Raw genomic sequence first — 26,987 nt, forward strand, 5'->3', positions numbered from 1 at the left:
AGCCCGCAGCGGCCACCGCTCTGGGGACAGTGAACCACCACTGAGACACACTTGTGAAGCCAGCAGCTCTGGAACCAGCCCGTTCGCTGGCTAGAGGGGAAACTGAGGCCTGGGCCCACGAAGCAGAGCCAGTAGCTGGCATCTCTGACCACAGCCCCTGCACTTCTCGTGTGACTAACCCCCCCAAAACCCTCCCTCCCTCTTCAAGAACCTGGCTCGCAGCTCCGTGCTTCAGAGGCAAAGAGCTGAGAAACCTCAGCGACCTTCGGTCTCAACTGGCAGAGAAACGAGAACCAGCTCTTTCCAGGAATCTTACCAGGAAGCTGAAACATCATGGTTATACGTTCTCATCTTTCTACAGGGAGGGAAAACAGCAGGTTAACCAACAAAATACAGACAGCACCGTTTTTGCTGTAACTCTCGAGCCTCCTCGCCCTTTCTTTACTAAACCACAGCATCCATTCTGCCTTCAATCACACCACAGTGGCATCAACCACTAGCGTGACTCACTGGCTCAGCAGCGAGCAAAGACTCTGGAGCCCAGAGCCACACTGGGTGCTGAACATTCCAGGCAGGTGAGGGCTTGTGACATCACACAAGGAGCAAGGGCTTTATTCTAACTCCTAAGCTCTACTGAACTGAAGTTAAAACACTATTTTTAAGCCTGCAGAGGAATACAAACACTAAATACTTCAAAATAAAAATCAAGACAGGAAGATCAAAGAATCTAAGGCCTTTTCATGGTTAAAATAATCTGAAAGGAGACTAGAAATAAACACACTAAAATTTCTGTGACTATTACCTTATTTGCCAGTTTTGAAGATGTCCTCAGGTGCCAGAACTTGGGAGACAGAAAGAATAAACAGCAGTGATCACTTCTAAAGTGATCACAGACAACAGGTTCCCATCTCAGGGGACAGGTTTTTCTGCTTTCGGTGGCCAAAAAGCAACTTAAACTCTATGTATAACAGACAGACTCTACAATTAGGATCCTTTAAAAATAATGAGACGCCTCTCTTTGCCATCTTCCAAAGTATATAATATATATTTAACAGCACATAAGAAGACACCACTTGAGCTTCCCTGGAGGCCAACAGGAAGTATTTTCACATATAAAAATTAAAAATTTAAACTTTCAAATCATCAGTATTTTTTAAACATAATACAGACTTACAAATTGTTCAACATTAACCCATGACCCCACCCCTAGCACGAAAATCCACCCCAGATCCAGAAGTCACAGTTTTTTGTTCCTAAAAACCCCACAGCACTGAACTTGATCTTCACTTCAAGCTGATTGCTAACGAGGCTCCTGACAGAGATCCCCGGGGAGGAACGAAGGGCGGTTGGCGCTGCAGCTCTGATCTACCCGGGCGGCACGGCTGCACCTCTGAGGTCAGGTCCATGTGGGTCAGCCCCCACACTAGGATCCTGGAAGGGTGAGCTGGCAGCTTCCCTAGTCTTTTCCTCTCGAAGGCTGTCCGATAAGCACCTGGGAATTGACTTTTCTTGGAAAAAGGGTGCTGGTAAAGCTGTCAGGGCCAAGGCAATAGTGAGAAGTTCAGTTCTCTGCTCTTTGGATGAACTGTGTAAAACTTTTCTCTTAAAAGACACAATGTTAAAAATATTAAGAAAAAAATGTCTACAAAATCTGGAGGGCTGCCTTTTCCTCAATGGGTAAAGCTTGTGGGGTGGTGGGAAAAGAATCAAGGGCCCAGAATTGTAACTCTGCAGCAAAAAGATTAGATGGATGCCCTTCAAAACAGGTCACGTTTCCTAAGATGTCTTGCTGAAGCAGCAAGAGCTGAGGGTGACTGCATGAGCAAGAGGGGAGGGGCGCCAACTCCCAAGGGGGGGTCCTACTGTGCGCCCCGCCCTACGCAAGACTGTCAGGTTTCAGGGCGGCCACCTCGGCCCCCAGGGCATCAGGACTCAGCGTCTGAGCCAGAGCTGCTTTCCCGACTGACTTCGATCTGGAGAGATGGCAAGTTATCTAAGCGGCTCTTCTTTTGGCGAGACTGTTCTTTTTCCTTAATCAGCGCCCCCCATGCCCTCTGCAGCTCCGAGTCGTCTTCCTCTGTGCCCGGCGCCCTGTGATCCCCTTTCTTCGGGTTCTTTTCTTTGGTCTTGGGTGCAGATCCTAAGCGAGTCCATAAGCTACCTGTGTGGGTGAGAAGGCATTTCAGCTCTGGCAGTCGATGCTGGGCAAGAGGGGCACTGCAATGCCTCATGTGCAGGGAACACTGGGGGTGGGGGGTTCTGGGGCACTTGCAACCAGGGAGCAACCCTGGGCACGTCCTCCCAGTTCCCTGCCAGCAGACAGGGAACTGGACCCGCTGGGAGATTCTCCCAGCTTGGGGACACGCCCCCCCGAAACCCCCACAGCAGACACATCAGAATGAGCTGGGAGGCTGCCTGTGCTCCCTCTGCCCCTGTCTGCTGAGACAACCGCCTGTGCACAACTTCCTCCGTCAGGAGTGGGCCATTCCCAGGCCATCCCCACCTACAGCATGCTGCAAATTCATGGACCTGCTACCCTGTCAACTTCTGAGAGTCTGCCCACTCTCTGTTCACTTTCTGAAGTGCTAGTATTTGACAATAGACAAATACATAGACTTTCATAGGATAGCCACCCAATCAGGCAGTTAGAAGCTTTTATAAAGGCTATAATTTATATGGAAAAATGATCATGATAAAATGCTATACGAAAAAAGTACGAGATGTATACGGGCACAGGTTGGAACAGCAGGGAACTGAAAAGTATTTGTGTTAGACACCAAGACTCAGGGGTGAGTCTTGTTTCCTGCTTTCCTTGTTTTCCACACTGTTACCATTATTATTACGATGATGATCATAATGGAAGAGGGAAAAATAATGTATTTTTCTCCTGTGCCGCTTCTGTCCTTGTATTAACCAAGTATTTCCACGCTGCACCCATGGTCTCTACTCTTACCCAGTTCCCTCCCCATCAGTTCCCACTGTTACCAACCTGACTTCTTCTCTCGAGTATCAGAGTAGAGGCCTTTAACATCCTGCCTGGGAACACCCAGCCTACTATGTACATCAGAAAAGGGCTCTCTCCGAACAACTGGATTACTACTGAAAGTCTTTTCCGGAGAATATGGTCTTTTTCCCAATCGCTGGCGTATATCTAGAAAAAGAAAAAAGCACTGCTGTGACCATGTAACTATACTTTGTCATCTGTACTGCCAACCTGAGATCTCCCCGAGTAAGGACATGGGGCCCAGCACTACCAAGCGTCTAAAAGCCTTCCCTCTATACAGCCTGGATTCTCCCAGGAAAATTCAAGTGAGAACACATAGGGAATCGCAGCAGGGGTGGGGGAAACCTTAGCTGACTGTTCCAGAAAGGAATTTTTGAGGCAGAATTGTCTTTTTTTTCCTTCTTTAAACAGTAGAATCAAGAGCAAATAATTAACAAACAGTGCAGCTAATGAGAAATACTGTAAGCTCCCTGAGGGCAGAAGCCCCATTCTTTGAACTTATAAGAAGCTAGTCAATAAAGACTATTACATCGAGCAATAAAGGTAATGAGACTGACAAAAAGCAAAGGGCCAAGGGAAGCGGTCCCAAATCAAGCCTGGGTCTCCTCCGACTCCTCCAGAGTCTGCCAGTCCTCTGGAGCTCTTTCTCACAATGACAGCAGCACAAACACTCACGAGCAAGTCCCTGCGCTGGGCCTTCTCCCACCTCGCTCTGCTCCCTGAGAACAGCGGCCCCATCTCTCAGCCCCCCCGGCCTGAGCCCCATGGCTTCTTCCCCTTTCCTCCCAGTGCTGAGTCTTCCTCCTTTACAAGGCTGGACATTTTCATCAGAAGATCAGGTTGCTTCCCACCGCAAAGAACTCGGTTTGCTGACTGAGATCCTGGTTCCTCTCCGAGGCCTCGCTCCACTGCCCCCTCCTCTGAGACGCCTCCCACAACAGGCTGTTCCCCAAAAGACCCACTCCCCTCTTTGCTCCCTCAGCCCACTGCTCATAGTGCCTACCGGACCACTCACTCTCTTCAGCTCCAGGCGGATCACCTGAGCATGTGCCCTCATGCTGCTCCATCGGAGTCTATGATGAGCTGGCATCCCCTGCGAAGACTCATGACACCCCCGGTGCCTAGCCTGGGCACACAGCAGGTACGGCCTGCTATGTACGTGTCTGCACATATAAACTCACCAGTTCAAATTCTTAACCATGTATACAATACTTCAACCTAATTTCTATTACCCTTATGTATACCAATGACATACAGAGTAAAATCACTGTTGGGACAAAAATATCAAAAGCTAATATTGCAAAAATCTGATTAAATTTCATGCCCTCAAGTTCCAGTGCCTAACCCCAAATTTAGAAGTGATGAATCAGGACAATTAAACTGGTCCCCAGATGACAGTGTTTTATTCAAGAACCTCCCCTGTCCGCTTTGCTTTCTGGGACTCAGGATAGAGCCCAGAAACACAACTGAACAACAATACCTGTTTTAGTACTGCTGCCAGCTGGCCGTGGACGTGTGTGCTGACGTTTTTCATCTAACAAATGTCTGACATCTGCAAATTTCTCAGCTGGCAATTTGTTACCAATTCGGTTTTTTATATTGCTTGTGGATAAAGTATCTGCCCTCATGGAGTTCCTTAAAAAAGAGAGGCGGGGGTACAGTAACGCAACTTGAACTGTGGGACAACACTCACACAACAATCTCACACACTGTGGAAAAAAACAATTGAAGAAACCCAATCTAATATGGCCAACATTCACTTAATAACACCATACACCATAGTTATTTGCTCACAAAAGTCACGACCGGCTTGCCAAAGAGGCCAGTTGGGGTGAGCAGCTCCCTGAGTTTTCCGGGGTGGTTTCCACACGCAGTATCTGGGAGCAATCACAGAGCACATAACCGTGCCTGCCCTTCTCCTGGGACACAGGCCTAAGTAGAGGCCTGCGAAGGATTGATTGGCCTCTGCTTCTAAGGCCTGTGAACTGGTTGTAGTCAAGATATAAGATAGCCTACAACCCCTCTTTAAAGGGAAGACCTCTCCCACTGTGTCAGGGCAAGGGCATTATTCTGGCAGCATCTGCCACTGGAAAGTTCTCTAAAAACTAAGGATGTGAACAAAGCCATACAAATCAACCAGCTTTAAGATTCTTCTTCCCTTTTCCCAAACACACCATCAGGAATTCTTAAGAGAGCACCCCAGCCTCCAGCCCTCTGAGACATGCCTATGCTCTCTGTCTTCAGGAATCTGCTCAGCCCCACTAGTTATCAAAGAATGCATATTAAAACAGCTGTACTTCTTTGTCCATGAATAGCAAAAATCACAATGATAATACCTAAGGTTGGTGAATATCTAGGTAACAGGTGGTAACGTGAGTGGGTAAAATCTTTTAGGAAGGAAATTTAGCCATACCACATTTTAAGGCATGTGCACAGTTTTGCACAATAACTGGAATGTATCTAGTTAGTCCAACAGTAAGAAAACAGAAATCTAGGGAATTCTCTGGTGGTCCAGTGGTTAAGACTCTATGCTTTCACTGCTGAGGGCCCAAGCTCAATCCCTGGTCAGGGAACTAGGATCCTTCAAGCTGCAGGGTGTGGACAAAAAAAACCAGAAATCTACATGTCCAACAGGAAGGGATTGGTTCAACAAATGATAACACCTGGAAACAAGGGACTACATACAGTTGAAAAAAGAGCAAATGTCTACACTATATTAAATGGAAAAAGTGTATTTCAAAACAATATAAACAGTATAACTTAATATTTGTACAAATGCATCTATAATATCCCCATATGTTATATATATACATAAAGCTGACAATAAAGTTATTCACCCAACTGCAAACTGCAAACCCAACTCTCTTAGGGGAGGATGAGCTTACAGGTGACTTCACCTTCTGTATCATTCATAATTTTTATAACAAGAATCACTTCTTGTTCATTAAGAGGAAAAGCCAGATGCTTTTACTCAAATTCTATACAGGGTTGAAATTAGAACCGATAAAAGTGATTATAAAATTAATAGGTACTAAGAAGAAGTTAGTAACTGGATTTCAATCAAATTAAAAGCTAGCAGTGATAAAAAGAATAGTTTTACCTGATATTTTTCAGCTGAGATTCCACCTCATCAGCATACATGGTCATTTTCATGCTTTTCTTTGGTGAAGGAGTGGAGATCATCTTCAGCTCTAGGTCATAGTCCATTTCGTCGGAGTCTGAGCTGCTGGCACTGGACCGCCTGGACGTGCTCCGCTCCCGGGCCTGCTGGAGGGCCGGGAGCTCCTCGTGGTACTCCACCACCACTCTGTCGTCGGCATCCATGTCCTGCTCCTCCTCCTCCTCCTCTTCTTCCTCTTCAATAGGTTCCTCAGGAACATTCACCAGTCCTAAGGAATTTAACCAAAAATCATTATTAGTATAAGCCCGAACACTAACACCTGATTTTCTGTTCTACATCGGTGACCTTTTTAGAAGGTGAGAGTCCCATCCCAAGAGTTTACTGGAGCACTGGCTCTAACAGTGCTGATCTGGTGACCATTCTGACCCCTACAACACATGAACATCTAGGTAAAGGATGGCCTAGCAGCCTGATGCAATTTTATAAAGTTTTCTAAAATACAGACCCTCATCATTATTCACAAATTCTAGATTTATGAATCTGCCAATTTTATTTGTAATTCCACAACCAACACCCATGGCACTTTTGCGGTCATTTGTGGACATGCACAGGAGCAGCAAAAAACTGAGACACCAGCCATGCAAGTTCCCAGGTGCAGGGAAACAAGGTCTGTCCTGCCTTTCTGCTGCAGCTCTCAAACACTGCACACAAGTGTGCTTCTTGCAGTCCATGAGCGCCACTTTTTAACACCTTTGTGATTTTTATTGATGATTTCCGTTACAAACAGCCTCCGAGCATAATATCAAGGCTGTCTGGCGTTCCTAAACACAAGAAGGCTGTGATATGCCTTATGGAGAAAACACATGTGTGAGACAAGCTTTGTTTGGGTGTGAGTTCCAGGGCTGCTGCCCTTGAGTTCAACGTTAATGAATCAACATGTATTAAATAAGGTGTCCTTAATCCGAAACATATATCAAATTAAGGTTCTATATTCATCAGTTGACAAAAAGTATCACTAAGAGTCTCTGAATGGTTTTCAATGATTACGGTGACTTTACAGAACATAACCGCCGTAAATAATGAAACATACCTTTAAAGGTCATGGAAAAATGCTTATAAATGGAAGAAGCACAATATAAAATATATGTCCACAACAGTTATATTTATTGTGAAAAGAGACAAATAAGAAAAATGTAAAATGAAATCCGTTCTTATCTTTTTGCTTTTTAATTTCTTTGACATGAATACTAAGATTATATGATAAAAATATCTTTAACTGAAACTGGAAAAGCTTAACTGTCTAACAGAAAAGTATGTGCATTAAGATGTAGATTTTAAAATATCCAAGTCTGAACATTCACATTAAATTAAAATGTACAGATTTCACCTCTCCCTGTCCCTACTACAAAGATAAAAGTGTATGCCTGTTATTCTGTGTTTGTATGCTGACTTGGCTGGTTCTACAAAGCATGTAGATTTTCACAGATCAGTTTCAACATAAAAACAAATCTCTATAAAACATAATGAAAATGGTTCTTTAAGAATAAGCACCAAAAGAAAGAAAGGGGGGAAGAAAGGGAGATTTGAAGGGTGGGAAGGTGGGAGCCCCGGGGAGACAGAGGAACAGAAAAAGAAGAAAAGGAAAAAGACAGACGGAAAAAACAAAATGAAACCGACGCTGTACCCCACTTCACCGCGGCATTCACGTGCACAAGCCAATAAGCAGAGAGTACCAGACACAGCAGCTTATTTTCATCATCAGACAAAAGGACAATAAAATCAACTCGTCTAACAAAATAATTTAAAAAATTTTTTATGCAGCTTGTTATTAATTAGGAAAATTAGATTCCTCAGGAAAAGTTTTAATTTTTCCTACATTTTGCAGTTATTGTTAGAATAGCTTTTATAAAACCATTTGACCTCTTTGTATGGGCAATTTCAAATTAACTGTGACTTGACTTACTTTCCTGTATGTTGGCAGAGGGTGAGGGCAAGGAAGAGAGGATGATAAAGTTTGGAACCTTAAAGGACTGTATTAAGGATAAAAATGTCATTTCGGGAGCCAAATTTGTGTCTACCCAAGAGCTGAGCAGGCAACTACCGGAATGTCGGTGTTTATAGGACGTCAGGCCAACGTCGTCCCCAATCAGGGCTCTCTTCTTAATAACATCCCGCTGAATGCGACGGGAATGGTATCTCCGCTTCCTGCAACATCGCCAAAATAAGCACAGAATCAAAAACCAAGAGGAAGGGCCTCAACGTCCACTAGTTAATGTCAATTACACCCTGACGCGACGTTAGGTGCTGACAGAGACATGTCGCATGAAACCGAAACTCAGCATTCTCACACCATTTACCACAGTTAAAAGCCTTGAGCTCTTTCTTCTTGTCTGCCTTCACGTCCATCCACACAGGGTGTTGACAGTCCACTGCAGAATACCCACTGAAGAATACCAACTAATGGAGATCCCTGAAGGATTATGAGAAGCTTAAGTACTATATAAACTGTTGTATTTAAGGTTTTGGACTCACCAAGAGTTACTGAGGATTCCTTTCATGCCTCCGTAATTTGGATTCCCATATTTCATGTAATACTGACTTCTTCTTGCTGCTCCAAGTTCCTTTTTGTCATCTAAAAATTAATTACAACAGTTACCAAGGACTCCCTATGAGTGTGAAGGCAATGTTAAATGGGTTTGAACAAACAAAAAGAATGTTTTTCATAGCTGGGATCGGATCAGCACACTCTGCCTACAGAGGAGAAAGATGCACTGTGACCACTCTGAGTCCTCCTAAAGCAGTGCAGTGTCGAGAGGGCGGGGCAAGACTCAGAGACAAATGAGGTTAAGCTGCTGTCGGGCTGACTTCAAAGAGAAAATACCAGGAACAATAACAACAACAACAACACAATTCCCAAGCAGCATAAGAGAGTGTAGGTTATCACCAGTGTTCAGGAATCAAAAAGGCTTTTAGAAGAGGTGGCATTTTCATTGCCCCCCGAAAGATGATATTCATTTCTGAATGACAACATGCCAATAACACAGAATCAGGGTCCAAGAAACAGGTTATAAATGGGTCCATGTATTTGGTAAACCATGCACTCAAATAAGCAAAAGGAGAAAAGATCCCATTTATCAAGGTAAAATGCCAGTTAACAGGAAGAAAAGGTGGTCACTGAACACATATATTTTCACAATATAAAGGCCTCTGACAACTCCCTGGGCACTCACTCACTACAAAAGATAAATACCGATGTGAATGTGCCCAGCGCTACAGGTAAACCTCATGGCATAAGTCAGAATGTGCGCCCCACAAAAAACACGCCCACCAGCTCCTTGGAGCAACGGCTGGTTCCAGATCTGGGGCTAGGAAAGTACAAGTTGAGACTGGCAAACCAAGATGGCTCCTTGCGCCATAATAGCAAGAAGGTACTCAAAGAATCGGGCAGGCGTGTCAAAGAACAGTGTGAAGAGGCTCTACTGATTAGATCCAAAATAACCTGTGAATCAAAATAATGACAGAAGAGGTGATAGCCCATTGAAGAAAACTCCACAAATCTGAACTAATATAAACAAGTAAATGCATTAAAAAAAAAAAACCCCCGGTAAATACATCAATAAATGGGTAAAAAGGGAAAGCTCTTCCTTACAGTTAAGTGCCAACTGGTAAATGAGAGTTAAAAAGTCATCAATGGATCTAAAGTATGGCAATCTGATGAGGAACAGGCTATTTACATAGCCTCAAAGCATCTCTCCACAAAACTGCAAATTATAAATGGAAAAAGAGTAACTTTACAGTGAGAAACCTGGCAGCTGTTACCTTAACCAGGAGATAATGGTTAACATCCCCAGGAAGGGGACAGATAAATACAATGTGCCTCCTGGTGCGTGATGTTACACACTGAAAATGACACAACTTCCGTGGTATAAAACGCACAACTCGAATTTAATTAGGAGGAGACATCAAACAAACCAAAACTAAGGGGCAGCTTACAAAATAATGAGCCTGTTCTCTTTAAAAATGTCTCAAAGCTAAGCGGAGGAGCAGCTCCATGTTCAGGGACACTGAGGGGACACGGCAGACTGAAACGCCCAGTCCAGGAGAGGGTCCTAGTGTAGCAGGGAAGGAGTACAAAGAATAACCCAAATTTATTTGACAATCATCATCGTCGCTATCTTCATCATCATCAAAGACTGCCAACATACTGCACTCAATGTGTGCCAGGCAGTTTTAATATACACAGCGGGGGTACTGGTAAAATCTGAACACAGACTATGAATCAGGCAATAGAACGGCACTAATGTTAAATTTCCTGATTTTGATGACTATGTGTAAAACAAAGTCCTTGTTCTTCAAAAATACTTACTAAAGTTCAGGGGTGAAGGGCTGTCATTTCCAATTAACTCTCAATTGACTCAAAACCACTCCCCTCACATTACTAATGCATATCAAAATCACTATGCATAAAAGGCCTTATGAATTATTAATAGGCTTTTAATTTAATTCTTCTGAGAATTAGAGCTGAAAGGTACTATTAGCAATGTCTAGGAAGACACTGCCATGATACATGAAATTTTTAAAAATTTTCATAGTTCAGATGACAAATTGGCCGAAAAGCATATGGGGCAAACCAGCTTTAACAGAAAATAACTTTAGCCAGATATCACAAAAGTATACAAATAGCTATTATCCACTTTCAGTGTCTGAAATTCCAACTCAGGCAGCAAGTCATCGATTTTGTTAAGTGTAGAATGTTACAGTTTGAAGGATTTTTGAGATTACTTGGTCTAAGTTCCAATTCAAAAGAGAAGGCATCACTTAATAAAAATCACTTCATTAAAAATAAAAGTCAGGGGCTTCCCCAGTGGCTCAGTGGTAAAGAATCCGCCTGCCAACACAGAAGATATGGTTTAGATTCCTGATACAGGAAGATCCCACATGCCAAGGGAACAACTGAGCCCCTGCACCACAACTAACTGAGCCTGTGCTCTAGAGCCCAGAAGCCACGACCACTGAGCCACACACCACAGCTACTGAAGCCTGGGCACCCTAGAGCTCACAGTTGGCAACAGGAGAAGCCACCGCAACGAGGAGCCCCCCTGTGGCCAAAACTAGAGACAAGCCTGGGCAGCAAGAAAGACCCAGCACAACCAAAATTAAACAAATAAAATTACTTTTTTAAAAAGTCAATACCAATTACCATTTACCTTTTGTAGCAAATCTCATGAATAACCTATTTCCTTTAGCAAGTTTGTTAGCTGGACGAAGATCGTTTCTTAGCAGAGACTCTTCTTCTACCTGCGACAACGTGTCCAACTTAAGAAAAAAAGAGCATTTTCGATATAAAAATTAAAGCCTTTTCTCATGTTCATTCAGTAGCAAAGATACCATGGATTAAGAAAGCAATCTACTTATAATAAAACCCATGAGCAGCACAGCGCCAGTTCCTCTGCAGAATGTCTAAGTCAGAGGTCTTCCCTGACCACCTTGTCTAAAAGAATCATCTCCATCATTCTCTATCCGCTTACCCTTCTTTACTTTTCTTCACAGCACTCATCACTTCCTGACATTACATTACATATCTGCGTATCTGTGTATTGTCTGTCTTCCCCACTAGAATGTAGGCTCCAACAGGGCAAGGACTTTGTTTTGCTTGACGCTATATCCCCAGCACCTAGAATTTGGTATATAGTAGGCACTTAATAAATAATTTAAAAATGAATACACTTTAATATTTCCAACAATAGTACATATGCCATCAGGAGATACACCATTACTTGCTATTCCTTAATTTTACTGATTAGATAGCACTGCAAAGTCTTTCTCAATAAAACCATTTCCTTTCATACAGAAGTGTGAGTACTAAGATCTCAAGATGAAACATTACACCCACAAGAACTTAAAAGGCCAAGAGCCTGGGCCCCCCTCAGGAGGTGCAATGGTGCAAGTCAGCGGAAGAACACAATGTCCTATCCTAAGCCTTTAAGGCTCAGGTATCAAGGCTGTAGGCAGCTGTTTACAGTAAAAGCTCACAAACACCTGTGCCCTCTACTGACCTCTACATCACTTGAGTTCTCATCTTCAACTTCTCCTTCTTCAGCCTCATCATCATCAGAACTGTCTTCCTGCTTGTCTAAAATGGAATGTGAGGGACAAGATGAATCTTCACTCCATCTCACACACATTAAAAGTCTAACACTGTCTCCTCCTCTCTATTAATGATCCAAAGCATCATAGCTTGTTTCGGAAATAACTGGCAATGAGATACTACGTTAACACTGCACAGAAATTCAAACTGTAAAGAATAGGACCTTCAGCCCCAAAGTTCCTCCTCTGTCGTCAGTTACCTTTTTTACTTTTCTCGGATGACTTGTCCTCGTTGGCATCCTTGCTTCTTATCTTATCCAGGGCTGGCAGAGAACTCATATTGATAAGGGCTCTTGTGGCCGTCATTTCATCCAACCAAACCACATTACCTAAAATAAAATGTAAAACAACACGTCGCATCCAAGCGATTAAGTTTCTTGAGAGCAGGGACTACATTATATTCATTGCTACCGTATCATTCAGCTACGGACTGGCATCAATAAATGTACAGACCAACCAATGAAAGGAAGTATAGAACCTAGTAGTAAAAACTTCTTTAATAAGATTAGCCTAGAGAAGTATTCCAAACTGGGTCCCGCAAAATAATGGTCAAGTACTCCATGAAAATAAGTTCTATACATTAAAAATGCCTGGCATACAGAAAGTGTTATAAGTAAGTGCTAGCAGTTTCTGATGATGAAGATGATGATGAAAATGTCAAATAAATGTCCTTAGCCTTTATTCTTCTGCCCCTCACATGGAAGCCCTCTGCTCTTCCTTGTCATCCAGACATGCTAAATGATGTTTCCCTACTGTACAGTGCAGGTGATGAGAGCACCCATGGCATATAAAGACTGGAGGAATGACAGCCACTTGGCTTTGCAGCAACCAATTTATTTTGCTCCTTTAAGAGAATCTAGCAAGAAAAAGGTCTTGAGAAGATCAACTTTAAAGCAGCATTTCTCAAACTTAAGTTACCCCTGTATATCTCAGTTTGGGAAATGAAGGTCTAAAGATTCTCATTTTTTGTTAATAATATGCTACATTGTTGCTGCTGTTATTTAGTCACTAAGCTGTATCTGAATTTTTTGTGACCCCATGGACTGTCACCTGCCAGGCTCCTCTGTCCATGGGATTTCCCAGGCAAGAATACTGGAGTGGGTTGCTATTTTCTTCCCCAGGGGATCTTCCTGACTCAAGGGATCAAACTTGGGTCCCTTGCACTGGCAGGTAGATTCTTTACCACTGAGTCACCAGGGAAGCCCAATATACTACATGATCTTGAGCAAGTAATTCCCCTCCTCTTTTCTGATGCACAACATGAGGGAGTGAGCTGGATGACACTAAGGGTCCCTCTAACACTGCTTAGATAGACAGTTATAATTAGTTAAATCAGGTGTTAGCAAATCCAGCCCATGACCCATTATTCATTCATTCATCCATCTTCCATCCATTTATCTACTTATATTTGTACTTTATTTATTCAGTTATAAGTAACATACAATAAACTACACACCTGCCACCTGTTTTTGCAAACAAAGCTTTACAGAAAACAGCCAGGCTCATTCAATTATATGGTCTATGGCTGTTCATGCTACAATGGCAGAGCTGGGTAGATTCCAGAGACTATATATGGTCTGCAAAGCTTCCAATATCTTTTATCCAGTCTTTTATTTTTATTAAAAAAAAAAAAAAAAAAAAAGGTTTGCCAACCCCTGATCTGGATGGTCTAAGTTAAGCAAACAGACAAAAGGAGAAAAATCTTTTAACTCTGTCAGTCATGTTTCTTCTTTTGGTGATTTAACACCTAAAAAAAGCAGCCAGAAAAACTGGGAAAACCAGGTCAGCATGCTGGCAGAAAGTGAAGCCAGACTAGAAGCGAGTCAGGACCAGAAGCCAGCAGAGTGGGTACCGAAGGTCAGGCTAGACTTGAAGTAGGGACACAAGTCAGAAATCACAGTTAGCTCACAAGCGGAACAGCCCCAGATTGGGACCAGCAGATGAAGCTCAAGAGAACAGAGGCCAGAGCAAGCAGAGGTGAGAGGTCTGGCACAGCGCCAGAGACAGCACTCTGAAAAGCTGCTGCAATGACAAGGCTGAAAGCCCTGAAAAGGCAGTCCCAAGTCTATGCGGCCGGACTCACGCCTTTGCTGGGAAACTGTGGGTGTCAGGAGAGGTCTCAATTGTGTACCTGGATTCAGATGCCAGCAACCAACCTCCCAGAGGCCTGACCACCACCTCTGAGCTGCCTCAGAACACTTATGGAAAATGATGTGGCAGGCTGGCTAATGTACAAGGACTCTGGTTCTCATCAGTGGGAAATTTTTCTCTCCTGGGCTGAAGGCAGAGGTTAGACATAGTCTGGCCACAATCATTCACCATTTGAGATGGCAAGAATTCTTTTTAAATCATATACAAAAGCATATTCAACAGAACACTTTGGGGGTACTTACAGGAGGTATCATCCAACCACTCGATGTGAGCTGGAGGATATTCTTTAAAATAGGAAAAGACATCCTGGGTGCTCATCTCATCTACTCCACAAATGTAGATTGTCTCCAGTCTCACTTTGGGGATTGCTAGGAAAACAGGACACAGAAAAGATGAGAGAATTTCCCACCTGCTGCTGCACAGCCCACCAGTACCCCTTTATGACAGTTCAGATAATAATTTTAAAGAGAAATGCACTGGGACTTGCCCAGCAGTCCAGTGGTTAGGACTCTGTGCTTCTACTGCAGGGGGGTACAGGTCCCATCCCTGGCCAGGGAACTAAGATCCCCCATGTCACATGGCAAAAAAAAAAGAATATGCTGAAAGAGATGACAATTATTTCAAGAGAAAATAAGACTTGACAGCAAGGCAAACTTTAAGTTTTTATCCACAACAAGAGCATTAAACAAATGACTTAATTCAGAACGGGCTTATTAGGCTGAGAAAGATTAAACAAGTGGTGCTCATAATATACACGATACCTTCTCCTCAAAATGACCTGTAGTAATTAAAGGAATATCAAATGCAACAGGATTATACACTGAACTTGATAAACTGACTCTAACATTTTCTAAAGGTATGTCAAAGAGAAATGCGTGTTAGTCCAGACAGTTCTGAAAAGAAGAAACACTGCCCTTGGATGTCAAGCAAAGTCTGAAACTGGAGTAAAGAAATCCTGCAAACCAGTAAGAAAATGACAGTCCCAAATAGAAATGGGCAAAGGACAGGAGCAGGCAGTTCACACAAAAAGAAGGAGGAAAGGCCAATAAACACGTCAAGAGATGGCTGGCCTTACTACTAATCAGGAAAATCCATCTTAAGATTATCAGTTTCCACTGACCAGATGTTTAACTTAAGTCTTTTAGCATTGGTTAGTGGCAGAATGAGCCACTGCCTCTGCTGGTGGAAGTGTGAACTGGCACAGCCACTCTGAAGGGCAACTCAGATTCTCTTCAATATCTGTCCTAACACATTGGTTCATAGAGTGGCTCACACAAAGATGTTCATTGCAGCACTATTTTAATAACCCAGCAGCTATCAAAGTAATAAATTATGGCTTATCCATATCAAACGAATCATGTTTTATCCATATGATAGTCACAGGACAGTAAGCAAGCAGTTAAAAACAGAGATAATTTATCACATACCATGGAAAGATTCTAAGACACATTACTGAGTGAAAAAAAAGATGCAGAAAAATACATACATTAAAAAACACAAATATCACCATATATTTTCTAAAGGTACATATTTATTTACACAAATATCTAGAAAAAAAAGGCTGGAATAATTCCGTCCACACTGATAATAGCTCTTACCTCTAGGAAGGAAGAAAGGTTGAAGGCTGTGGTCAAAAGGAACCCCAGCATTACCAGAACAGTGTGTTAACTTTTTTAGTAAACACTTGAAGCACATTATTTAATCTTTTTAATTGTGAAATATGCAAATACATCAACAAAGAAACGATATTTTTAAAAATACCTTAGATCCACCACCTAGCTTTATGCTTAAATTCTTAAAACGATGTGAGGCAAATAAAACGTTACATATAATACCAGGACCTGTGTAAGCTCTCTGAATCCCTTCTCTCCTCGGCTTCTCCAAAGCAGTTCTGTCAAGAATTCAACATCCACGACTCCTAAGAATGCTTTTATATGTCATATATTTTATTTAAAACAAATCCGAAATACATGTGAACACTTCCAGATAAAAATTCCTTTTTTTGTGTGTCATTTTGAAGAGTAAAAGATAGGTTTAATGGGAGCCATTCAACGTGGCCAGAATAAATGGGTAAGTATCTTTCTGCCAACTCAGATTCATGAAAACAGAGACATCAAGAATTATGAATCCTAGCACTAATCCTTATTAGTGCCCAGCAGTACAACAATGAGCAGAAGGATTTCTCTGGTGATCCAGGAGCTAAGACTCCACACTCCCAATGCAGGGGGGAAGGACTGATCCCTGGTCAGGGAATTAGATCCGATATGCCTCAGTAAGAGTTTACATGGTGCAACTAACACCTGGAATAGTCAAACAAACAAATACATAAATAAATATTAAAAAAAAAAAAACACAAGCAGAGACCCAAATGAGATGGAAGCCACACTGGCCACGCAGAGTGACTCTAACATGCAGAGTGGGAAACTGAAGGGGTAGCCCAGGGAACTTTCTCAGTTCTTCAAACTAGTGCCATGATTTTGGAAGAAAAAATCCTATGAGAAGTAAAGAGCTGGTTATGAAGAAGGTAACAAACAACAAGGAGAGCTTCCGGTGAAGGCAGAGGAAACAGACTAAGGAGCAAGAGAAAAAAATCTTGGAGATGCTGATACAAAGAAGGATTTAATCATATGTGAGACAAGTTCAAGATACGATGGAAGGCTGCCAAAGCAGAATGTCAACACTTCGTCACCTTGCTGACAATGTCACTGCTTAAAATAAAACAAAGCAACAAAGACGGCACCTAGATTTAGGCCCAGCTGATGAGCAAGGACTAACTGCTGAGGTGGCAGTAAACAGATGAACTGGGGAATGAGAACTGGGTATTTACCGAGTGCTGACTACAAGCAAGGGGGTAAGGGAACCATCTTCCCTTCCAACAGGGAAGATCCCAATTACTGACAGGTAGCGGTACACAAAGGGCTCTATGGTGGCTCAGACAGTTAAGAATCTGCCTGTAATGCGGAAGTCCTGAATTCGATCCCTGGGTTGGGAAGATCCCATGGAGGAGGGCGTGTGGCAACCCACCCAGTATTCTTGCCTGGGGAATTCCCATGGACAAAAGAGCCTGGCAGGCTACAGTCCGTGGGGTCACAAAGAGTCAGACATGACTAAGCAACTAAGCACAGTACACAAAACTCAAGTTTTTAGGAAAGCAGATTTCTGAAAATCCAAAGCAGTAGTAGTCAGTCCAAGCCTAAGATCAGAAGGATCAAAAAACCTGGAAGACACTAAATACAGTAACTCAGAGATGAGAGGTGATCCCAAGAAAAGAGAAAGCAGCAAAGCTTAGCTGAGCATGACTTGCCAAAGAACACATATGGGAGACGGATAAAGGGCAAATTAACAAATATAAGAGAATAGATTTAAGAATCTGAAAAACTGTGTCAGGCTCTGAAGCAACACAAAGTGCCGATGACAGACTGTCACGTGAAGAGAAAGAAAGCAGCATGACTACAAGGGGAAACAAAAATAAAGTCCACACTCAGAAGAGATTAGAAGGAAACCCGCAAAATGCTGACAGTGACTGGGTTTGGGTGGCGGACTGTGCGCAACCTTTCTTCTTACTTCATTCTCCAAATGTTTTTTGGTGGACATAAACTGTCTGTCTAACATCTAAAGAAGAAAAGGTTATAGTCCAGAGCCAAGAGGCTCAACAAAAATGCTGATGGTTGGTTTTATTTACAAGTGTTTGGAGCAACACTGCTTTGGGAAGATGATGCAGGAAAAAGGGCAGGACTGTTGATCAGTTTTGCTGCAGTACTAACGGACAGCAGCACCTACCATCAGGTAAGAACCAAAACCCCAGACAGGTGACAAGGGCTTTAGAAATAGTTTGTTTTTTTTTAATCTTTCGGCCTTGTCCTGTGGCACATGGGATCTTAGTTCCCTGACGAGGGATCGAACCCATGCTCCCTGCACTGGCAACACAGTCTTAATCGCTGGACTGACAGGGAAGTCCCCAAGGAATAGTTTTAATAGATTCAAACCATCTAGTTTAGAGTTATACCCTATTATACTGACTAAAACACAAAGCAGTGATTTCACAATCAGGTAATAATTTCTAAGATTACTGCAGGGAAGGAGCAGGGTACCTTAAACTTTAAGGACTGATCCCATACTGACTTTCATAAAAGAAGAAAAGAGAAATTCCCAAACAGATCAAAAAGACTGTCATTCTCAGAAATGTTTAAAATACAGCTTAGACAGAATCTCTGATCCCTTAAGAAACCAAGTCTTTCCCATAGGAAATGATAAGCCAAGCAGCAAGCCAGCTGACCTCTTCTCTTTTTCGACTGGATTAGCAGGCCAAGAAATTCAAAGAAGACCACAGATGGTGTTCTACCTCAAGTTTATTAAGGCACGTAAGCTAGGTCCCCACGACAATAAAATGGGAGACGGGCCAGAGAACGGAATAAGACTATCATTCATGGATCTGTGTGTCACGGCATGACATGGGATTATCCTGTTAGACGCCTACCAACAACTGGATGAACATGCAGAAGCCATACCAAAGGGGGGAGCGTAGCTAAAATGTTGAAGGGCAGAATTAAAACGAATATAACTCCACAGGTGGAAACGGAGTCTTGAAATCACGATGGAACTTAATCAGGACAAATAAAAAGGCAAGTTTTTTAAGGACACAATGAGAAAGACTCTTTCGACAGGTGCAGTTCCTGGGGGAAAGAACTGGTGCTCTGGTTGGCTAGAAGGTGACTACTACGAAGTGGCCAGGACAGACACCATGGTCAGAGTCCTGCCAAGCACTCCACAAATCCAAGCAAATCTGGAATCTGCACCTCACCTGGTGAAGCACAGCAAGAAACTGGGCAGGCTCTAAAGGAGGGAGACCACAAAGCCTTGTCACGTGAGAGAGTCCAGGGCACAGGCTGTCCATTCCTTCACCTGCAGAGTTACTGTGTGAATGAGGAAATGACTTAATGTTCTTCTAAGAGTTATGCAGTAACTAACAGATAGAAATTACTAGAAAGCAATTTCTTTTCAACATGAAGATGTATCCAAAAACAAGACTGACCGCTTCATAAATAGCTCTCATGCCATCACTAAGAACTGTTCAGGCAGAGGCCACAGACCGTTGGGAACTTTGCCTAAAGGCCTGCAGCACAGGGCCAGAAATGGGACCCAGATGACTCTTAAGGTCCCTTCCAACCATGAGGGCATTGACCTTGGAGATAAAAAGATCCAAGCTGCTTAACACCCAGTCACTCAAGAGTAGCAGGTCATTCAGTACAGACTGGTCTAGCACACTGCATCTGAAATGAGCAGAGACGTCAGGAACACAGGCTTCAGTCAGACCAGCCTTCTAAGTCAGCCTTGCTACTTACTCCCTGTGGGACCTTGGGCAAGTTTCTCAACCTCTCAGCATCTTCCTTTCCCCACCAGTAAAACAGAAATGATAAAACTTTCCCTGCAATGGGGTTGCTGAAAGGGTACATTAACCACACAGCAGAGTGACCGCCACGTGGGGAGCACTTATAGAATGGTATATTTCATCACTGTTGATGTTAATAAGAAGAAATAACCCGGTACCTTACTGTGGCTGCAGGAATCGAGATGTTTATTCCAATGTCCCCATTCTCACAAGAAGCTGGGCCACTTAAATGGCTGTCTGGAAGATGGAGAATGCCAGATAATAATAATAACTAACATTTACTATGTGCCAGGCACCACTCTAGGAATCCTAACATTTTGTTAGAAACTCCCAACAACCCTGTAAGAACTAAGTTAACCTGACTTTCCAGATGAAGATACTGAGGTTCTTAGAGGCTAAATAACTTGCCTAAGATCACAGAGTTAGAAGGTGACAAGTCAAGATTTGAATACAGTCAGGCTTCAGAATCCATGCTCTTAGGGTACAGTTAACCCTGACTGTACAACAGAATTACCAGGGGAGATGAAAAAATAGTAACTCTGAGATTTATCCAAACCTACCCCCCTACTCTAAATCGATCTGTGAAAGGCAGCAGGGTTCTCTGGAGTTCAAGAACACAGTCTGAAGCCATGCTGCCTTCTGGGCCAAAAACAGGTTGTAATGAGCCACTGATAGTTTAGGGAGATCTACGGTCTTTTATGAGTATCTTCAGAATCATGAGATCAAGATTGTTTTTCAAAAAGCTTTTTTTTTTTAAATTAAAATTTAACCCCAAAAGAAGAGGTCCTATTCAGGAGGGTATCATATTCCCATTTTATGAACAAAGAAAATGAAACCTAAAAAGGTTCACTAACTCCCCCACATTCACTGAAGAACTGAGACTGGATCCCAGGAGGGCTCCGGGCTCAGAAGAGCCCCAGCACAGGTGGGAAGAGAGACTGACGAGGGTAATTAGGGATGCTGCAGAGGGCATGACATCTGAACCAGACAAAGTGTGGGACAAGGAAAGACAAATCAGCAGGGTGACAGGCATGAACGAGATCAGAGGCACGATGTCACATGGAATGCGCCCAGGACTAGAAGTAAACAGGCGGGGTGTGAAACCACGGTGCGTCCAAGGTGGGGCTGTGGGAGAGGCCTCGGACGCCTGTGCGGGCCCAGTGTGCGGGCACATGAGCGACCAGCTGCACAGCTGGCCCTGGCCTTCACAGGACTGTTCCTGAAACAGACAGCCACTCGAGCAGGCGCCTGGAAACCTGGCCTGTGAGGCAAGCAAGGTCATGTTTCCAAACTGAACACGATGCAGAATAAAAACAGTGAAGCAGCATCCAGAGTTGAGCTACTCTGACCACCGGGAAGGACCGCGGAGGCCTGGGTCTCTGCTATCATGTCATACATTGTAAGGCAACAGAGCAAAACAGATAAAAGCAAGGCTTTAGGGTCAGATAAATCTGAGTTCTAATCCTGACTCCACTTTTACTAGTTGTGTAAACCTGCGCATTTATTTAATTTCTTTGAGCCTGTTTCCTTCTTTGTAAACTAGGGATAAAAATATATTCCTCGTGGGGTTGTTGTGAGAAATGAGTACGAAACAAATATGTAATGTGTTAATTAACACAGTGCTTCATAAGAGAGCAAGTTCCCAACAAATAGTAGCTACTCTTTCATTCATTCAACATGTTTTTATCAAACAGGCAAACCTAGAGAAACTCATACAGCAGAGCACAGACCTTTAACGTGCCTTCAGATGGCTGCCTATTAAAGCCCTTCGCCAAGTCTCCAATTTGCAAATACAACAAAGGCAGATCATTTGCATTTATGGGATAATAAACATGGCTGTGAACTCACGAAAAGGGAAGCAATAATTTTCCCTCCTATTTATAAACTGTCTTCAAAATCTGGGGTAGGTTATCATATTTAAGAATTCAGGGTGAATTTCAGGAAGCAAAATACTTAACCTTAATAAAACACAAAAATAAAGTAAAATCACAAACCTGGATCAACAGAAGTATTAACGGTATCCCTCACCAATCTGACTCCTCTAAAAGAGTCTCACTGCGATACACTCCTGCTACATTTAAAGGCAAAGAAAAGTGAACACTTCTACAATAAAGCAGAAAATGAGTAAGAGTCCCACAGAGCCACAGTTCTAATCGCCGATCTGCCACCAACCCCATGAGGTTCTCTGGGGCTCCTTAGACAGTCTCCTGAAGTCCTGACACAGCCAAATGAATACACACACACACACACACACATACACAAAACACTGAGACACAGCTAACGCAGCTCATTGCTAACAAGCCACCTCAGAAGCGGCGAATTCACAAGTTCCACGTGAGGTGAGGCCAGAAGCACAAGGCCGTGGCAAGGGAACTGCGGAAAACCCCCTCAAACACCCTGTACCTTTCTTCATCATGTCTCGGTCCAAGGCCACATTTCTTTGGGCAAGATTCACTTCTGATCGAAAATGGAAGCGTTTGGCTCGCTGCTCCTTCTTTTCAATCGCTTCCTAGAAGGTGCAGAAAAAAAGCCAAAGAAGTGAAATGCGGAGGAGAGTTAAATCACAAACATCACGTGATACACCGGCGACAAGCAACTCAGAAGGTATGAACAACACTGTGCCTTGCCTCATTGTTGCAATGAACAGGGTATTGGCAATGGCTGGCAGAGTGGGCGCTAGCAGTGCTGCAATCTGTCATCATCTCAAGGACGACTCAGTGCCTATCAATGTATCTGTGTAGAAACCGGGGCACAAAAAAGCTAAAATGTCTGCCAGGGGCACTTCAACTGGTAAGGGGCACATCTTCTCAGCGCTATTTCTAGAAGCCCCACCACCGCCCCCATTTCACATCGTCTGTGTGCATGGTAATCACACCTATCACGTTATGTCTGCCTGAGCAGTCCACTCCCTAAAGCTTTTTTTGTGTTTAAAAATAACACTGAAGCCAAGAAACTCTCTCCTCTATTCTAAACTTGTGTCCACAGAATTGCCAGTTTTCATCTTGAAGTGAAAAGAAGCACTGATGCTTTCTGAAAAACCAAATAATCAGCTTCCTAATTTTTTTTTTCCCCAAGAGCTAAAATATACCCAGGTCCAACTGTGGGTTTCTGATAGCTCTTTGGAACCTTCACTAATTGTATACTGACTTTGCCACACTAATTGAAGGTCTGACTATAGAAAGCTTCTGGGGATTGGTAAGGCAGCAACACTTCTGTTATTTCCCAATAGTTATGTTAATTTTCTCCACTGAAGTCTTCCCACTGGAAACAACTAGTTTACCTTCCTTTGGTAACAACCAAAGTACCAATTCTTGGCTACCACCCTTTCCACTATATATTTGTTTCAAATAATGGTAAATTGTGTAGGCTTAAGAACAGGACTGCATACTGCTTTTTCAGTTTCAGTAAGAAAACACCTTCACTTCATTCTATTTTCCTGTCAAAAAAGATGATCAGTTCTTTTTTTTTTTTTAAGATGATCAGTTCTTTCTTTTTGCCTTTAAGCAATTTGAGACAGATTGAGACCCAGATAAAACACACAAAAATAAGCATGACATACTTATTTTTATTTTTGCTTTCATACATCCAACATAGTAACACCGTGTTATTTATTCAGAGTTTTAATTCAACTCTTTAAATGGCACACATTAAAATCAGAAAGAATGTTTAAGCTGAATATCAACACCAATTAAAGCAACAAATAAGTACTGATTGTAAGGAAAATAATGTCTGGTTCTGTGAAGAGCGGCAATGAAGCTGGTAATCCAGTAACAGCTATCACCAGATAAAAGGCAATATTCCCAGGCAGTGAAAACAATTCAGTCCGCTTGGCCTTCAAAGTTTAGCCACATATTCATGAAAGGCTATTTTTCTCGGCCTCAATCAGTGAGGAATAAAGACATTTACTAAAGGCCTACTATGTGCCAGACACTTTTATGCTTTGCTTCACTTAAAGTGGAAACAGTTTACACATTTTTTTAAAAAATGGATAGGGACATCCGCCTGCCAGTGCAGGGGACCCAGGTTCTACCCCTGGCCGGGGAATTAAGATCCCATATGCTGCGGGGCAACTAAGCCTGTGCTCGGTAACAGAAGATCCCACGTGCCACAACTGAGACATGACACAGCCAAATATATATGTATGTAAAAGGAACACACAGAACTTTTTCTTGGACATGGTTAAGCACAGGCGTCTAGTGATTTTATCTTCTCATGGATTCAAGAACACACAAATGCTGCCTGTTCTCAGGCATCATTGTAAAACACAAAATATAAACTTAAAAAGGCTTAATCCAACAACAAAAAAAGGTGGTAAAGAATAACTGCTGTTCTACAAGTCCTAGGGACTTGCTCATTAAGTTCAACCGCTTCTCAAAATGAATAAATGAATCATGGTGTATCTTACCTTGGAGGTGACATCAATTCCAGTGATGAAGCTGCCAGCCTTGTTTTCATATCTTCTGCTTGTGTCCTAACACCAAGGGGATGGGTGAGAAATGCTAACAGGCAACTGAGGACAAGCGCACGATAAACAACAGCCTGACAACCCATTCCTTCTGGATAGCCTTCTTTTCAGCAATCTGTTCCCTACCCTGACAACCCTTTATTATGAGGAAGCCTGTCCCAGCGACTCCCTGGTAGCAATCAACCACTCTACCAAGAAGCTTTTTCTAAATCAGAGCCTGCCTGTCCACATCCTAAAGTAATTCCACCTACTGAAGGTATCCGTGTAAATGAAAATCCAAAGGCATTCGTGAGAAATATCCACGATGAGGTACAGTCACTCATCTCCCCGGCTCAGACTGGACAAATTCATTGTGCCAGGCCACCAGATGGGGCACAAGTCTTCACTGAAATGCAGAAAGTCCAGGCTCACCTCGACCTTCTGGGGGAAACACTACACTGTGCAATGAAAACAGGATGAGACTCGGCAGCCGGGGGACTCAAATCACAGCTCTAAGCTTCGCTGGTTACAAGACACTGTACAAGCCCCCTGGCTTCTCTGGACCTAGGTTTCTTCTGTGGCATCTGCCTACCTTTCTGACCTCTTTTACTGCTCTCCCACTTGTGCTACAGAACTTTCTGTTCCTCCAATAAAACAATCTTGTTCCCATCTCAGAGCCTCTGGGTTTTTTACTAAGTTGCCCCTGCTGGGAACAAACTCTTCCAGATCTGCACATGGCTGGCTCCTTTCTGTCACTTAGGGTCCAGCTGAAATGTCACTATCTCAGAGGACTTTCCTGGTGATCCTGTGGCATTCTGCTTCCTGCTCTCCACGGCTTCCCTCTGCACTCTTCCACCCCATTAACGTGTTTTATTCTCTCCACAGCATTCACCACTGTGGGAAATTATTGGTTAACTTGTGGCCCCCAACTGGAACATAAACTCCAGGACAGAGTCTGACCTTGATCTTGATCAAGTGGCTAGGACTGTGCCTGCCACAAAGTGTGGGGATACAACAGTACACGTCCAACGGAATGAATGAAGGGATGACAACATCTACTTCACAACTTCCTTGATACTTAACTGATAACATGTAAACCACTATGTTAACTGTTGTTGCTAGAGTCATTATAATTTACAATCTGTAGTGCTCCTACATTTTTAAAAAAACTTCTTCCATGATTTCAGTTGAAAATCAACACTTGCAGACATGTGGCAAAAAAGTGGACCAGGTCAGATGAGAAATTAAGCACCAATACACAAGAAGAGCCACGCAGGCCTGAGACCAGCCCTAAGAACATCAGACCACCAAACCACAAGCAAAACACCTCTCCTCATCCTACTGTGACAGAAGAGAGGGACCAAGGACCACTGCTGGCTCGCTGATGTTCTGATTCCCCGAAGGGTGAGATGCTGGAGGCACGGTGTAGCAGTGGAGGCGCGCGGGGACGAGATGACCCTCAGGTCACAACAGAAACACTGAGTTTCTGCAGCTGACAAGCCCAGCTCTCCCCAAGGGAAACCGCGGGTGCTCTGGTTAACAAACACCAGCTAAACCGGAGCAGGATGCCCGCGCCCCGCTCCCCAACAGTTCCTCTGGCCCGCTCCAGGTTGTCCCCGCCCGGGGGGGCTCCCTCTTTATCTCAAACCGCACCCCCCAGACAAGCCCTAACCCTCCTCACTCATCCTCTTGCACAGAGCGGCTCGGAGAGGCAGCGAAAGGGGTGTCCTCAGCTATCACCCCACTCTCTCCGACCCCTCCTCCTCAAGCCCCCTTAACACCCATTTCCGGGCGCCCGGGCGTCCTTTCTCTCGCTCCTCCGACTCTGCTCCAGTCTGGCGCCCCCGCCCCCCGGGCGCTCGCCCCGGTGCCCCCCTCCGCAGACGTCCCCCCGGCCCCGGCCGCCTCCCCTTCCGGCTCGCTCGAGCGCGGGACACTCGCTCTGCGACCTCCTCCTCGCCCCCGCCCCCCGCCCGTACCGGGATCAGTTCTTTCAGCGAGCGCCGAACCGGCACGACCTCTAGTTCGCCCTCCTCCACCTCCATGGGCTCCGGTTCGCCTCGGTCCAAACCCGCTTCAGGCGACGGGAGCCCCAAGGCCGGCCCCGCCGGGGCCTCCGCCTTCACCGACACTCGCAGGCCCCGTACGGCCGCCATCGCCTCCCGCCGGCCGCACCACTGAGAGCCCGCCCGGCACACTGCGGGCTAGAGCGTCGCTGCTACCGGCCACAGAGCAGCCGCCGCTACCTAGAGCGTCACCTTCTGCGGCCAGAAAGCCTTCTTAGGCGCTGGCGTCCCCTGGTGGCAGGAGGGACGCGGGGCCGGTTGGAGCTGTGTCTGGTGAAGAAGAGGCGGGACCGACTGGAAAACCGGGGCAGGGCCTAATGGAGGGAACGGTGCCTGGGCAAATAGATGGGGGAAAATTGGAAACAGTGACAGGTTTTATTTTCCTGGGCTCCAAAATCACTGCGGATTGTGACTGCAGCCACGAAATTAAAAGACGCTTGCTCCTTGGAAGAAAAGCTATGACAAACCTAAACAGGTATTAAAAAGCAGAGACATCACTTTGCCGACAAAGGTCCGTCTAGTCAAAGTTACGGTTTTTCCATTAGTCATGTATGGATGTGAGAGTTGGACTATAAAGAAGGCTGAGCGCCAAAGAAGTGATGCTTTTGAACTGTGGTGCTGAAGAAGACTCTTGAGAGTCCCTTGGACTGCATGGAGATCAAACC

General features: G+C 44.0%; 1 protein-coding gene across 1 annotated transcript; it reads right to left on the reverse strand.

The window, feature by feature from the left end:
• Positions 1-1,003: 1,003 nt before the first annotated feature.
• NCBP3 (nuclear cap binding subunit 3) lies at positions 1,004-26,412 on the reverse strand. The gene is made up of 13 exons (XM_068977903.1): positions 26,236-26,412; positions 24,218-24,283; positions 22,216-22,321; positions 14,666-14,791; positions 12,473-12,601; positions 12,182-12,258; positions 11,333-11,441; positions 8,658-8,757; positions 8,227-8,330; positions 6,105-6,393; positions 4,485-4,639; positions 2,990-3,151; positions 1,004-2,161 (listed from the first exon to the last, which is right to left on the reverse strand). The coding sequence occupies exons 1-13, from the start codon at positions 26,410-26,412 to the stop codon at positions 1,926-1,928; spliced, it is 1,836 nt and encodes a 611-aa protein (XP_068834004.1). The 3' UTR covers positions 1,004-1,925.
• Positions 26,413-26,987: the final 575 nt, after the last annotated feature.

The sequence above is a fragment of the Capricornis sumatraensis genome, chromosome 8 (assembly GCF_032405125.1).
Source record: "Capricornis sumatraensis isolate serow.1 chromosome 8, serow.2, whole genome shotgun sequence".
NCBI lineage: Eukaryota > Metazoa > Chordata > Mammalia > Artiodactyla > Bovidae > Capricornis > Capricornis sumatraensis.